General features: G+C 38.1%; 2 protein-coding genes across 3 annotated transcripts; one reads left to right on the plus strand and one right to left on the minus strand.

Annotated features, from left to right (window-relative positions):
* The first annotated feature begins 564 nt into the window (after positions 1-564).
* cenpq (centromere protein Q) lies at positions 565-6,979 on the plus strand. Of its 2 annotated transcripts, XM_061741673.1 has the most exons (8): positions 565-828; positions 925-970; positions 1,061-1,166; positions 2,839-2,907; positions 4,450-4,579; positions 5,587-5,706; positions 6,265-6,337; positions 6,758-6,979. In XM_061741673.1, the coding sequence occupies exons 1-7, from the start codon at positions 736-738 to the stop codon at positions 6,325-6,327; spliced, it is 627 nt and encodes a 208-aa protein (XP_061597657.1). In that variant the 5' UTR covers positions 565-735; the 3' UTR covers positions 6,328-6,337; positions 6,758-6,979. The 2 variants fall into 2 exon arrangements, with proteins under 2 accessions (XP_061597657.1, XP_061597653.1); XM_061741669.1 differs by lacking the exon at positions 6,758-6,979 and having other exon boundaries at positions 6,265-6,684.
* A 3,559-nt stretch (positions 6,980-10,538) lies between these two features.
* Positions 10,539-13,486, minus strand: LOC133420312 (C5a anaphylatoxin chemotactic receptor 1). Its single transcript, XM_061709985.1, has 3 exons — positions 13,459-13,486; positions 12,216-12,358; positions 10,539-11,727 (listed from the first exon to the last, which is right to left on the minus strand). The coding sequence occupies exons 2-3, from the start codon at positions 12,321-12,323 to the stop codon at positions 10,777-10,779; spliced, it is 1,059 nt and encodes a 352-aa protein (XP_061565969.1). The 5' UTR covers positions 12,324-12,358; positions 13,459-13,486; the 3' UTR covers positions 10,539-10,776.
* Between the last annotated feature and the right edge of the window lie 1,672 nt (positions 13,487-15,158).

Consider the following 15,158-nt stretch of genomic DNA (forward strand, 5'->3'; position numbering starts at 1 on the left):
TACTGATGTCTTACTGACAAAAAAATATTTTGTTTTCTAATCCTGACATAAACTAGTTTAATTTATGTTTGAGATACATCACGTTCAACATGTTCATGATAGTTAAATAATATAAAAATGCTTCTTACTTGTGAAATGTTATTCTTTGTTTTTTTGTTTTTTGTGTTTCTTCATCTTTCATCATATTTCCTCCCCAAAAGTCTGGTATTTTGGTGTCAGATGCAGAGTCGGACACGAAACTCGGTCTGACTGCTGTCAGAATCCCCGGCCCAAGATGGCTGCCGTGTTGTCACATGCGTCAACACGGCTGCCATCTTGGGCCGGGGATGATACGGTCATTCTCGAATGTGGCATATATCTGATTTTCTTTTCTTTTTTAATTGATTGATTGATATAAACGTATAAAAATGTCATAAAATGGTACCATAACGTGAACATCATGTTTTTACATGACCAATTTAGGCATATATCTATGTATGCTAATTAAAAAAAAAGTATCCGGAGCCGGAACCCCATAGTGACGTACCAACGTAACCTAGTGTGTGCGCATGTGCATTGTGTCAAAAACTTTCGAAAACAACAGCGCGAAAATAAAACACGGCAGTTAAAACCGTATTTTTTAGACTTTAAATACGTATGTCATCGCGTTTCTGTCTAATTACCATTTCACTTGTATTTTTTCTTCACAAGCGTTTACTGTTGCTTGGGTAATTTAGTATAACTTACGTCCACGACATGAAGCCTGTGAGAGGTTCCAGTCGAGCCCCGTTAAAAGCTCCAAATCGGAAAAACAAATCAAAAAAGCCTCGAGAAGGAAAACCGAATCAGGTAAGTAGAGACAATCTCACTGCATGTCGTGAACACCGCTCTCCCACTCGGTTTACATTTTCTGTAAACGACAATTATGGGTTTTTTTCCGACCAGGAGCAAGGTGATGATAACCACCTAAAACCAGCTCACAAGAGAAGAGGTCAGTACTGATGGAGTTAGTGTTGAAAACTGTAAAAGGGTTTGTCGTTAATGTTGTTTCTAACGCCGATCTTGTTACTGATGGCTGAAGGAGTAACACATCCAGTCTCCAAGAAGACGAGACTTCAGAACAACTGTATGGCGATGCCGGGCTCCGCCATCACTGCTGTTGAGAACATACTGGACATGGCCATACTGTGAGTTTCTGTTCCCCATAAAACTGCTGGGTATATAATCAGAAATTCACGATTTATCCCGGAAAGAAAGTCTCTCCTCTTCTCATGGTTAATTCTGTTAAGAATCAGGAAAAGGAAATCTTCTCAGAGAAAGAGAGTTAAGCGCAGTACTGGAGTTGAGGGGGGATGAGGGGGGATGAGGGGGGATGGCATCCCCCCCTGAAATAAAAACGGTCCAAATCATCCCCCCTGTAAAACTGCCATCCCCCTTTCCATCCCTTATGTCATTTCATCAATGAATGTGTTTTTACTGCTATTTCAACATTTAGAGTCATCACCAGAAAAATAACTTATTTGACAATTTTCACCTGTTTCAACTAAATTTTCACTTGAAATAAGTAGAAAAATCTGCCAGTGGGACACGATTTATCTTCTCATTACAAGCAAAAAAATCTTGTTCCACTGGCAGATTTTTCTACTTATTTTAAGTGAAAATCTACTTGAAACAGGTGAAAATTGTTGTTTTTTCCAGTGATGAGTCTTGTTTTAAGTGTAATGAGATTTTTTTTTTACTAAAATGAGACATTTTAACTAGAAATAAGACAAATATTCTTGTTAAGATTTTGAGTTTTTGCAGTGATCCATTTTACTTATCCTGTGAAGGACAGAGTCATATTGATAAGTTCAGAAACTGTTTTTTATTGTTGTGTTTTGATGTATTTGATGTAAGCCCAGTGGATATTTAAAGCTTATAGAAGGCTGCATTTAACTGCTGCTATGTCATTCCTGCAGTATTTCTGCAACTGTTTTGGTCAGTGCTATTATTTGTAATATATTATATTATTTGTAATCAGCACAAATTATTTGTCCCCATATGATAAAATCCACCATCCCCCCTGATTTTTTTTTTACAACTCGATTACTGAACAACCCAAAATGAGAAATGTTGAGAAGATATTGAACATTGGAGAAGACTTGAAAACATTTGAAAAAAAAGATCTGACTTAATTTCCTTGCCATTTGGTATGAATACGTTTTTGCTTTTCATGCCAAATTAACAGCTGAAATCCTTAATTTTGTTATCCCCAATGCCAAAAATATAATTTGTCTTGTGAGAAAGATTGGCAACATTACAAAGTGGTAAACCTCTAACAACAAACGCACTAAAGTTGATGAGAAAAAAACATGAAATATCATGGTTTCACATTGTCTGCTGCACTGAAACAAAAAGTCAAAGTACATGTAAGAATCACTTCTTCTTTCTTTCTTCAATTTCAATTTGCACTTTCTACATCATCGTAGGTAGATTTGCTAGTCCATTCAGCTTTTGAATATAATTCTTAAGCTTCACTGTGATGTATCAATGCTCTTTATTTAGTATTTGTTTCGGTGAATCATGGTATTCGGCTTTCACTGTGACTTCAGCTTTTTCTTTTCTTTCAAGTAATCATTTCCACAGATGAGTGATTTGAACTTACTCATTTGCTGTCCCACCACTGAACTAAAAACTCTGATTTAACCGTCATGGGGTTCATTGATTAAGATGTTAGTGTCACATTAAAAAAAACAACAACATTTTGTTAAACCTGTCACCCATTACAGGCTTTAATAGGTTTTCCAAAGACTATGCTTGAAGTGAATCAATATTGACAAACACTGAAAAGAAAACGCTGGCTCTTTTCTCTGTTAACAGAACAAGTCTTTCTTTGAGCCGGACGAAGAAGAAAGAGATCCAGGAACATCTGAATATGATGAAAAATAAGTGAGCATTTATCAAAAAATTACCATTTTAACAGGCCTACCATGTGAGAAAAAAGGTATTACTTGTCTGACTTAGTGTGCTGTATAAGAAATGCATGTATGTTTATTTCCTGGGATTTTTTATTTTTAACTTAATCACTTCCATAAAAAAATACTATAATTTGCTGGTGGTGCAGGAAATGTATTAAAACTGTAGCATTTATTTAATTACAGTTAAGATATTTAAAAATATTGCTATTATTACTGTTTTACATATTGCACAGTTCTTATTCTGTTTAAGTTGTTTGAAGATTATTAGTGAAATCTACCTGCAGCAGCTATTAAAGAAAGTTATTATATCGGTTGTTTACACAAGCTACATGCATTATGTAATTCAATTGAATTCAGCTTTTATTTATATAGCATCTATTACAACATAAGTTGTCTCTAGGCGCTTTCCAGAGACCCAGAACATGACCCCCGAGCAATTATTACATAAACACTGGCAGGTAAAAACTCCCCTACTGGGAGAAAAACCTTAAGCCAAACAGTGCAAGAAAACTCCCTTTTAAGAGGGAAAAAACCTTGAGCAGGACCTGGTTCATAAGGGGGGACCCTCCTGCCGAAGGCCAGTTGGGTAGAGCAGGAAAAGAGAAAATGGAGAGAATGAAGAACAGAGAAAGGAGAGACACAATGGCCAGCTAGTGCACTGGAGAGATAACTATATAAGCTGATGTAGACAGCAGACACTGGGGGGTCAGGGGGTGGGACTGCAGGTGAGGATGCAGCAGTTAAAATGTTGAAAAATACACATGTATTTATTTCTTGCATTTGTGTGTGCACTTATGGCAATGATACTTGTGTGCATACAACTCTAATGGAAACAACTTGGGGAGCTAAGCAAAATGTAAATAATCACACATTGCAAATCTAATGAACCCATATTTTATTCGTAATAAAATGTAGAAAAGATATCAAATGCTGAAAATTAGTGATTACCATTTCCACCTCTAGAATAATTGCGTTAATTGGTAGCAGGTCAGTGACATGTTGACATGTAAATAGAGCATTTTAGATGAAGTAAAGAAGACAACTAGTCCACCAGTGTGTGGAAAAAAAACTGTGCCTAGTTCCTCAGTATAAAATTGTAAAGACTTTGAACATCTCATCATCTACAGTTTATGATATCATCAAAAGATTCAGATAATCTGGAGAAATTTGTGTGTGCTTGATCTGATCTGATCTGATCTGATCTTAAGGCCTTCTGGTGGCACTGCATTAAAAACAGGCACGATTCTGTTATGGACATTTCTGGATGAACTCAGAAACACTTCCAGAAATCACTGTCTAAATGCAGTTCCCCATACCATCTAGAAATGCAAGTTAAAGCTCTATCGGATTCAGATTTTTTTTCTCCGTTTTTGTATTATATGCAAAAATTATATGCAAACTATTTATCGAAGAAAAAACATCAACACAGGAACAAGGAATGTCATAGTTGTAATCTGTAAAAAAACGTTTTTTCTTTTTTGAGCTGCTCCTATGTTTTCTCATAATTTTTCAGGTTTTTGGCTCAGTGTGCAGAGCTTAAAGTACCAGTGCGGAAACGGAAAGGCATAGTGAATGTATTTCAACGCCACCGAGAAGAGACAGAGAAGTTAGCGATTGGAAAAAAGACTCTGAGGTCCCTAGAGGTGAGAACATTGTAGGATGATTCAGATAGATGTCGACCAAAATTAACCAAAAATACTCCAAAAGAAGAATTTTCCTGGTTTTCTGTTTGATCTTTACAGTTTTAAATTGTATAGTTTATAACTGTTAAGCAACATAAGTAAATCAATATCACATGTCCCCTTGGCTTAAAACTTTTACCTTTTGCATATCATGACCATTGTTTTTATGGGCTTCTGCTGATTTGATTGAGTACAAATGCAAAAAGAGCCAACAGGTATTTTTAGATTGTAATGTTTGTTTGTCTGCAACTTTCATAAGCCAATGCCATAGAATGATCTCAGATTTATTTATTATAAATATTATTCTTTTATAGAACCACTTTATCCAAAAAGTTGCACAATTTATTAACCATTTTAGTCTTTTGGCTCTTTTTATCCACCAAAATCCAGTACAACTAAAAGTAATTTCCTTCTGATGTTTTTCTGTTTTGAATGTACCCCCAAGCTGAGTCTGCCGTTTGTTGGTCTGTTCAGATTACAGGACTTGCTGTTTTGTAACAGGAAGTCTTAAAGTCGTTTCTAATTAAACAATTGATCACATATCAAAAGTAATCGCACTGATTTGTAGAAATTATTAATTAGTTGAATAGTCTAATAGTCTAGTGTAGCTTAATAGAATAAATATTCACATTTTATAAGAAATAATTGATCAGATTTCTCTGAAGTGACTACCAATTCATAACACACCCCTGTCTTGCAGCGGCCTAAGTCCAGAAAATCAAAATATGTCTTGGATGAACCTTTGGTTTCTGCGTTTGTCACAAAATTAGATCAGAATAATATTAACTATTTGGCCCTGGCGCATTTACAGTATCTCCTTCTATCTTTACGCAATGTTGAACTCGCTAGAGCTTGAAAGCTTTTAACGCTGATTACAGAAGAGGCCAAGCGAGAGAAATAGCTCTATTGTTTCTTAGAAAAGGATATATTTGTGTTAGATAACATGTTTTTGTGGTTTGGCTGCCCAGGAAGACTTGAAGGCTGTCTGCGGTGCACTGGAGAGGACGGAGGAGCAGATTACTTCTTTACAGCACACGTGCAGTATGTTGAAAAATGAGTTGGAGGACGAAGAGGAAAAGGCTAAACAGGTGCAAAACTATTACTATGAGCATGTCGAAGTAAAAAAAAAATATTTTTTTTATTTTTTATCCATCCTACATCATTACTTTGTGTAGTGACACACTTTAATTTAGAACAATGAGGTAAATGTGATTGGTATGTGGATGAGAAATGGTAATGATGGTGATGTCTGCAGCAAGCACACAGCAGACATCCACGCAGGCAGGTGGAAGCAGCAGCGGATCACAAAGTGTATTTAATAATGTTTCTTAAGTCGGTAGTATTTCATCATCGCGTATTTCAGAATTAAAGTACTTTGGGAGCGGAAGTGGCCGAATGCATTTCTCCACACAAACCTTATACGCAATTGAGTCTAGACATTATTTGCATATTGGGTTGGTTAGAATGCTTAAATGTGGTTTGTATGCAACATCTAACAATGTATTTAGAGAAATCCACATTTACAAGAAATGTTACTTATTGTTTTTGTATATGTATGAAAGCAAGAGGTTTAGTTTTTCTGATGCGGTTATGATGTGAGATTAAAGATTAAACTAACAGACTTTGTACTTCCTGTGTTCATACAGATTTTGAAATTGACAGATCAAACTGTTCTCAAACTCCTCCCCTTTCCCTCCACACAACAGTGAGACATTGGAGGTGAGCACGAGTCCTGCACAGAACACACTTTAACAATACCTATTATGTGCTTGAGTTAGGTGTACTTATTGCACAATAGCTTCGTTTCGTTCGTTAGCTTCGTTCATTTTTCTTTGGTGAAAAAGTTGTGAAAATGTTCACTTCCTCTGCATTTACCAGGAAAATGTACACATGTTTTGTATGTGGCAATGTCTGTGTGTTGTAATCTTTTTAAATCCTTTATGTAAACTAAGCACTTGTACTGTATTGCACATGAAATGTGCTATACAAGTAAACTTGCCTTTTTATTACTTTTAAACTATGAATTCTGACTTATTAAAATTTACATTGCTATTTTAATTAGGTTTTTTTATTTATTTACTTATTTAAGTATTTAAAAGACATAATGGTTTACGTCTGACTTTGTTTTGTTTTCTTCAGTCCCGGTTAAGAAAGGTCATGTCTGCCAGTGACTGTGAAACCAGTGGCCGGAAACACGGGGGATATTTCTCCCCCATTTCACAGAAATATTTCCAGGATGCTCACATGTTGCTTTTACAAGCACGCAAAAACGCAGATCAGCTCTTACACCTACTGAGCAGAGGTGCAACTACTTCAGAGGCAGTAAACCAAATCTCAGCCTTGCGTTGAATTAATTAAAAGTGTTCACCTATTGCTTAATATTTCTTGCCTAAACATGTGCAGGTTTTTTTTCCATTTTGTTTGTGTTTCATTTCTACTTGCAGCACAGAAAACTTGAATTCATGCTGTTTGTTTCTGCAAAGTACCATTCAAGTGGAAATAGAGATCAATTGCATGTTCATACTGAAAATCTGACTCAAAGCAAATGCATGCTTCAAACACGTCTCATCTAAAAATCTCAAGTATGTGGGCTGTTGTTTGATGGATGACGGATAAGAATAAAAGACCAGGTGTGCTCCTACAGTAATAATTGGTGACGTGATAGGTGCGGTAGATTCATAAAGAGATTAGCATCCTGCAGCAAATTCAGCTCATTCTCATGCTTCCAGGGTCATCGATAGATAGATCTTTATTGTCATTATCACCATTGTACAACAAAATTAAAAGTGCTCTCCAGTCAGCGCATTATATAAAAAATGAAATAACTGAAGAATAAATCAATAAAATGAAATAAAAACAAATAAAATAAATATATATATATATATATATATATATATATATATATATATATATATATATATATATATATATATATATATATATATATATATACACACACACTACCGTTCAAAAGTTTGGGGTCACATTGAAATCTGGAGCATCACATTTGTGGGGTCAATTAAACGCTCAAAATGGCCAGAAAAAGAGAACTTTCATCTGAAACTCGACAGTCTATTCTTGTTCTTAGAAATGAAGGCTATTCCATGCGAGAAATTGCTAAGAAATTGAAGATTTCCTACAACGTGTACTACTCCCTTCAGAGGACAGCACAAACAAGCTCTAACCAGAGTAGAAAAAGAAGTGGGAGGCCGCGTTGCACAACTGAGCAAGAAGATAAGTACATTAGAGTCTCTAGTTTGAGAAACAGACGCCTCACAAGTCCCCAACTGGCATCTTCATTAAATAGTACCCGCAAAACACCAGTGTCAACATCTACACTGAAGAAGCGGCTGCGGGATTCTGGGCTTCAGGGCAGAGTGGCAAAGAAAAAGCCATATCTGAGACTGGCCAATAAAAGAAAAAGATTAAGATGGGCAAAAGAACACAGACATTGGACAGAGGAAGACTGGAAAAAAGTGTTGTGGACGGATGAATCCAAGTTTGAGGTGTTTGGATCACAAAGAAGAACGTTTGTGAGACGCAGAACAAATGAAAAGATGCTGGAAGAATGCCTGACGCCACCTGTTAAGCATGGTGGAGGTAATGTGATGGTCTGGGGTTGCTTTGGTGCTGGTAAGGTGGGAGACTTGTACAGGGTAAAAGGGATTCTGAATAAGGAAGGCTATCACTCCATTTTGCAACGCCATGCCATACCCAGTGGACAGCGCTTGATTGGAGCCAATTTCCTCCTACAACAGGACAATGACCCTAAACACACCTCCAAATTGTGCAAGAACTATTTAGAGCAGAAGCAGCAGCTGGTATTCTATCGGTAATGGAGTGGCCAGCGCAGTCACCAGATCTGAACCCCATTGAGTTGTTGTGGGAGCAGCTTGACCGTATGGTACGCAAGAAGTTCCATCCAACCAATCCAACTTGTGGGAGCTGCTTCTGGAAGCGTGGGGTGCAATTTCTCCAGATTACCTCAATAAATTAACAGCTAGAATGCCAAAGGTCTGCAATGCTGTAATTGCTGCAAATGGAGGATTCTTTGACGAAAGCAAAGTTTGATGTAAAAAAAATCTTATTTCAAATACAAATCATTATTTCTAACCTTGTCAATGTCTTGACTCTATTTTTTATTCATTTCACAACGTATGGTGGTGAATAAGTGTGACTTTTCATGGAAAACACAAAATTGTTTGGGTGACCCCAAACTTTTGAACGGTAGTGTGTGTGTGTGTGTGTATGTGTATATATATATAGATAGATACATTCACCCTTCCACACACACGTCACAGAGAAGAACCTTCATCAGCATACAATCATTTTTTGTTATTGCACATTAGCTACTGTTTTTGTTAAGAGTGGTTATTGCTGTTGGATAAAAGCTATGTTTGAGTCTGTTTGTCCTTATTTTCATGAGTCTGTATCTCCTCCCAGATGGCAGCAAGAAATATCTATCCAGTAAGTTATAAACTAATTTGAGACATGTGAACTGGAACATGTATCCATTTAGAAAGCTTTGATTCAAGACACTAGACCTTTCTTAAAGGTCCTTACTGAGACTCCTTCAGGCGTAAAGGTGTGTTTCCCTGTAGGAATCCATGTAACAAATGTCACCTTAGGGTGAGGAAACTGATGTTCATGTAACATTAACATAGTGAATTTGGCAAATATTTTTTTTCCATGTTTCCTTCCCACTGACAAGACATATCATGAATTAATTTATGACTATGACCCAGCTTCCAGCATGCCCAAACAGAAACCGTGTCTTGTTCTTGGCTGACACTAGAAACATTGCCTGAGGCACTGATGAATCACCTCCTTCTGACAAATCATAGGGACTCTATCTTTAAATCAAAGTGTTGGTGGTGCCACGGTTACCCGATTAGAGGGAGTCCCCAGATCCACCTGTTGAACACACTGGTACAAACTGAGATGATCTTGTAGAAAGTAATGTTTAGGATACGCTGCGCTGCACAACAAAGTGCCTTGCCACTCCTACTCGAAAGGCGACAGCTGTAGTTTCAAAAGGACTGTGATTTACTCTATAATGTGTTGGACACAAAATGAAAAGCCGCGTCTGCTACAGAGCTGCCAACAAAGAAGCAGCTGAAGCACCCAGTGTTGAAGGTGAACAACAAAAATCCTTATTCCTCTTTCGTTTGTTGTACCGTCATGTTTATTACTTCTTGTTACTGAAATCTGTTACGAATGTACATGGTTCAGAATCACTTTTTTATTAATATATATGAATAAAGTTATACTTTTCTTCACAATTTTTACACGTTTGGCTTAAAGTGCTTTATAATCTAGTAGGCTACTGTAACATGAATTTTATTTACACAGCTTGTATTGGCTCGTCGGTAGATAGGGTGTGGAGCAGTGGCGTCAATTCAGTCAAAGCTAAGGTATGGCAAGGTTACGAGTCCCAGAACTTAACTAGAGTATCAATCAACACATCCAGCAAATACTCATCACAGAAGTCTATGTAGCTTATCTGTGTGGTCATGAAAATTTGAACTTTTTCAAATGCAGTCTCGCTCACTGCAAAAACTCAAAATCTTGCCAGGAATATTTGTCTTATTTCTAGTTAAAATGTCTCATTTTTAGTAAAAAAATCTCATTAAACTTAAAACAAGAGTCATTACCAGAAAAATAACTTGTTATTTGACCATTTTCACCTGTTTCAAGTAAATTTTCACTTGAAATAAGTACAAAAATCTGCCAGTGGGACAAGATTTATCTTCTCATTACAAGCAAAACAATCTTGTTCCATTGGCAGATTTTTCTACTTATTTTAAGTGAAAATCTACTTGAAACAGGTGAAAATGGTTGTTTTAGAGTCTTGTCTTAATAAAAAAAAATGAGACTAAAAATTAGACATTTTAACTAGAAATAATACAAATATTCTTGTTAAGATTTTGAGTTTTTGCAGTGTATAATAACTAGTGAAGTCGATCATGTTGTTCTTATTTGCATTTGTAGTTGTTCCATAAATGTATTTAAAAAAACAAACATTTACATTTAACCCTTGAAGCAAAGGTGTGGCGGCTGCCATACCTTGCCATACCCAATTGACGCCCCTGGTGTGGAGAAAGGACAGCAGTTTCCACAAATAAAAAGCAACGTTATAGCTATTATAATAAGTCATGCTAAACCACTGATGGTCTCTCGGCCATTGAGTTCTTGAGCGACTTTCTTCGTATGGACTCAGAGATTTCATCGTTGAAAAGTCGCTCTATAGTGGAGACAAGTGACTTTCTGATGGCCCGGCTCAGTCCTCTGGCAGCAAACACATAAAGTACAGGGTTGAGAGCGCTCTTGATGTACACCAAGTACAGAGAGATGTATTTTCCAGCATTGGCTGAAGAATGCAAATGCGTTTCTCGTGCCAGAGCCAAAATGAAACGACAGACAAAATAAGGAACCCAGCAGGTGAGGAAGAGGAGCATGGTGAAGAAGAGCACATGGTACATTCTGTTCAGCTTGCGTGTCATTGAAGGGGAGGAAGATGTAGGTGTCAGAGGAACTGCGTGCCTAATATTGATCAAAACGGCCAGGTTACTCCCCAGGAACACCAGCAGGGGCAGCATGAAACCTGCAATCGTTTCCGTGACAAACAAGGCCGCATTAAAGTCTCCACTCTCAAGACAGTAGTGTTTCCCTTTGAAATCCTTCAGGACGGCGAAGTGGAAGTAGGGGGCGGACAGGATGACGGCCAGCGCCCACAGTAGGCAGCAGGCCAGGGGAACGGCCCAGGCGGGCCGCCGGAGCCGGGCCCACACGGGCCTCAGCAGGCACAGGCTGCGCTCCAGGGCCACGGCGCACAGCAGGAACGCAGAGGCGTACAGCCCCAGGCCTCGCAGAAACATGATCAGGCGGCAGAAGACACCGCCGAAAGGCCAGCTGTAGTTGTAAGCAATAAAGCCCAACATGAGAGGGGTCCGCAGGAGCAGGATCAGGTCAGCCACGGCCAGATTCAGGACGTAGACCCGAAAGCTGCTGGCAGCACGCGTCTCCTCGGTGCTGCCTCTGCGAACCAGGTGGCGATGACTCCTCAGTCCCAGGGCCCAAACCACCAGCCCGTTCAGTGGTACGCCCACCTTCAGGTACCAAGAAGAGGAGGCCAGACATTAGATTTATGTGCACAATTTAAACTAACAGTATTTATTCTGAATAGTAGAGCTTCATGTTTGGGTTGAATATTATTCATACTCTGAAATTTGTTGAAATTTATATAAAGCTAGTAACTTGTATGGTTGTATGGCTTGTATAGAGATAAATTATATCTCATTTTGAATTCTTGGACATAAACAGCAAGTTAAAGAAAAAATCCCAAACACAAGAGATGACACTAGTGGGTTTGGTTGAGTTTTCCTAATTCTGGTTTTTACCAGGTTCCCTGTTTCTCTCTACTTACAGTTTCACACCAGCTTTGGTTAGCAACAGCTGGCTGCAGCCACACATATAGTGCAGTATTGATCTTAGTGATGTAGACAGAAGATTCCCCCTACAACTGAATACCTTATTTCAGTGTCTCCTACTGTGTGTGTGATGCCAGTGTTATGGATTACTGCATAGTATTTCTCACCAGGAATACGAGCAGAGTAACAGCAATCTGTACTCCCCTTGAAGCGTCCTCCTGCCAGGTAGTACTGCTGGAGTTCTGCAGCTGGCTCGGTGCCTGGCTCACATTCATGTTAGCCGTTGAAGAGGTGTGAAGCAGAAGTTGAGCTGAAACACAGTAAATAAATCCATTTACTTTTTCTTTCTTTTTTTTGTAGGGAAAGTCTTGATCGAAACAGAAAGTGTTGTAAAATCCATTATTTCATCTGGGTTGCACATATGAGCCTCAAATAATAATAATAATAATAATACCTTTATTTATAGAGCACTTTTCCAAAACAAGTCACAAAGTGCTTTACATGCAATTAAAAACAGGAAACAAACAATTGGTACAATATTAAGACACAATTGAGAGATAAAAACAGACAAATAATACAAACAGTTAAACGCAAGTCTAAAATAGTGAGTTTTTAAAAGTGACTTAAAAGAAGACAGTGTGTTAGCTACCCTGATTTCCTCCGGCAGGTCATTCCATAAGCGAGGGGCTAAAACAGAAAAGGCCCGGTCACCCTTGGTCTTTAAGTTGGACCAAGGAATGGCCAGGAATGACCCACCAGAGGATCTCAGGGTGCGTTCAGGCTCGTATGGGGTCAGGAGGTCAGCTATGTAATCAGGAGCTAGCCCCATACGAGCCTTAAATGCATGGAAGTAAATGTCTACATAGAAAAAACCATCATGTCACCACAAATTTCCTTCCTCCTTCTCTGTTTCTGACTACTGAGATCTGTCTTCTTCAGATACAAATATTATTATTAATAATTTCCTTTAGATATTCTGCAATCAAAATGATCATTAAATCCTAATTGCTGAACAATGCAGTGCTGCCTTTTGGCACCACACGTTATAATCTTTTGTTGTTTTTTTAATCTCCCTGACAACTACTAACGAAAGCATGTGTAAGCCCATAGTATTTGTATCATCATGATGATTAAAGCAAAAGGAATCTGTTAGTTGTTCATTCAGGCAGCAACAATGTCCTGCCTCAATGTGCATCTGGACCAGTGCTGTCTGTGTGGAGCTGTATGCACCTTCACATGTCAGTAATCACATCCCAGCAGGTCTCAGGTAACATGTGCCAAAACTACATTCAAAGTTAACCCACTGACCAACAAGTCTAGACAGCATTATTTACAGCCAGCAACCTTAAATTGGTGTTAAAGAAGCAGGTTCACATCATTAGAATGCCAGTTACAGAGCTTGCTTCTTACCTGCTTTACCTGGCTGGTGTCTTGAAGAAACAGGGAAGCACGTAAAGAGAAGGAGTGTCGGCTATCTGCTTTAATAACAATCGCTCTCTCTCTCTCTCTCTCTCTCTCTCTCTCTCTCTCTCTCTCTCTCTCTCTCTCTCTCTCTCTCTCTCTCTCTCTCTCTCTCTCTCTCTCTCTCTCTCTCTTTCCTGTATTGATTGCAACGCACATTTTCACTTGCATTTGCAGACATGACCAAAATATTCATGTCACTTCTGTCATAAAAAGCAATTTACTCCAAGTCCAAATTGCTTTAATTAACTTTTCCTAAGGACCATGAAATGATCAAATAAAAATATATTACACTATTATAGACTATTTCATTCTGTAGATACCGTGTTCTGTTTTTCTTCATCTGCACCAACTCATTTGTGTGTTGATTTTGTATTTTATATTTGTGTTTTTTTTTTTAATATATATATATTTTTTTATCACCTGATTTTTCCCCCTTTTATCACCCAGTGCTCCGACCTAGGTCAATCCTGGGCGTTGCTCTCCCTCTGCCAACAACAGGAGGGCCCTGCACTGAGCTCAAGCCTCCTCCTTACCTAGGTGGGCAGGCCCTTCTTCTCACCCAACTGGGTGGGGCTTCCCTGTAGTTTCTGTTTGTGGGGTGTTATTTGTGGTTTGTGATTAACCAAAAGGATTAGAAGAAACAAACCAACTTCATAACCTACATAACAAACATTAAACTGAAACTTTCCACTAATCGCTGACAGTAAAAGCAGGTGCCTCTTTTAGGGGTGTGCTGTTATCTGTCTCCAGGACATATGCAGCTTTGGGAGAGTGTCATAATTGCTGGCGGTGAGACACATTTTGCATTGACATTATCAAGACCTTGTATTTTAACTGTGGATAAACATGACCTCAGATTACGTTACAATCCCCCAGTCAGTAATTTACAATAAAAACAGAAGGTTTAAGTTGTAATTTTTATCCAAATTTTTGTTGTTTCTGCAGAAGCTGAGAAAACAGTGGTTTCAGTGGACATCGTTTTTCAGAAAACCATATGGATTTAGATTTAATAAAAAAAAAACAACAACTTTCGGTCTTGACTGAAAATATTTAGCATATTTAGAAACAAATGCAAAAAAACAATGTCTTATTTAAATTCCCACTGAATTCTCAGTGCAATAAAAATATGTTTTTTCCTGTAAGCACCACATGTGTTAAAATACTGTGTTAAATACATGATTTGTTAATTCAGTTCATTTTTATTGTTTTGCACCATTACGTGAGGTAACAAACAAGGCAAGATGATAAAATCACTGTAAAAGACTGAGGTTTAGCACCGGAAAAAATATTAAAGCTGTCTCACTCAAAAGAACATTACCGTATTTAATAAAAGAGAGAAAAAAAACACGGCCACAAGCTTCCTTTTACAACCCAGCCAATCAGAAAGTCTTGGGTTCATGATCAGGCTGCAGGAGTCCGATACCTGTGTGTAGTTTATCACTGATCTGGTTGCTGTTATTATTGTGCAAGTCTTGAGCTCTGCGGTTGTCAAACATCACACTTGCCCAACATCAAGTTTCCGCATATCTTTTTCCTGCTCACAGGTTCACACAGGGGCTATACCTGCATCTATATTATCTCTCTTTTTTTTGATGCAGTTGGTCTCTATATTTTTCAGAGAGCAATGTTCCTTTTTGACTTCTGAT

This window comes from Cololabis saira, chromosome 2 (assembly GCF_033807715.1).
Source record: "Cololabis saira isolate AMF1-May2022 chromosome 2, fColSai1.1, whole genome shotgun sequence".
In the NCBI taxonomy this organism is placed as follows: Eukaryota; Metazoa; Chordata; class Actinopteri; order Beloniformes; family Belonidae; genus Cololabis; species Cololabis saira.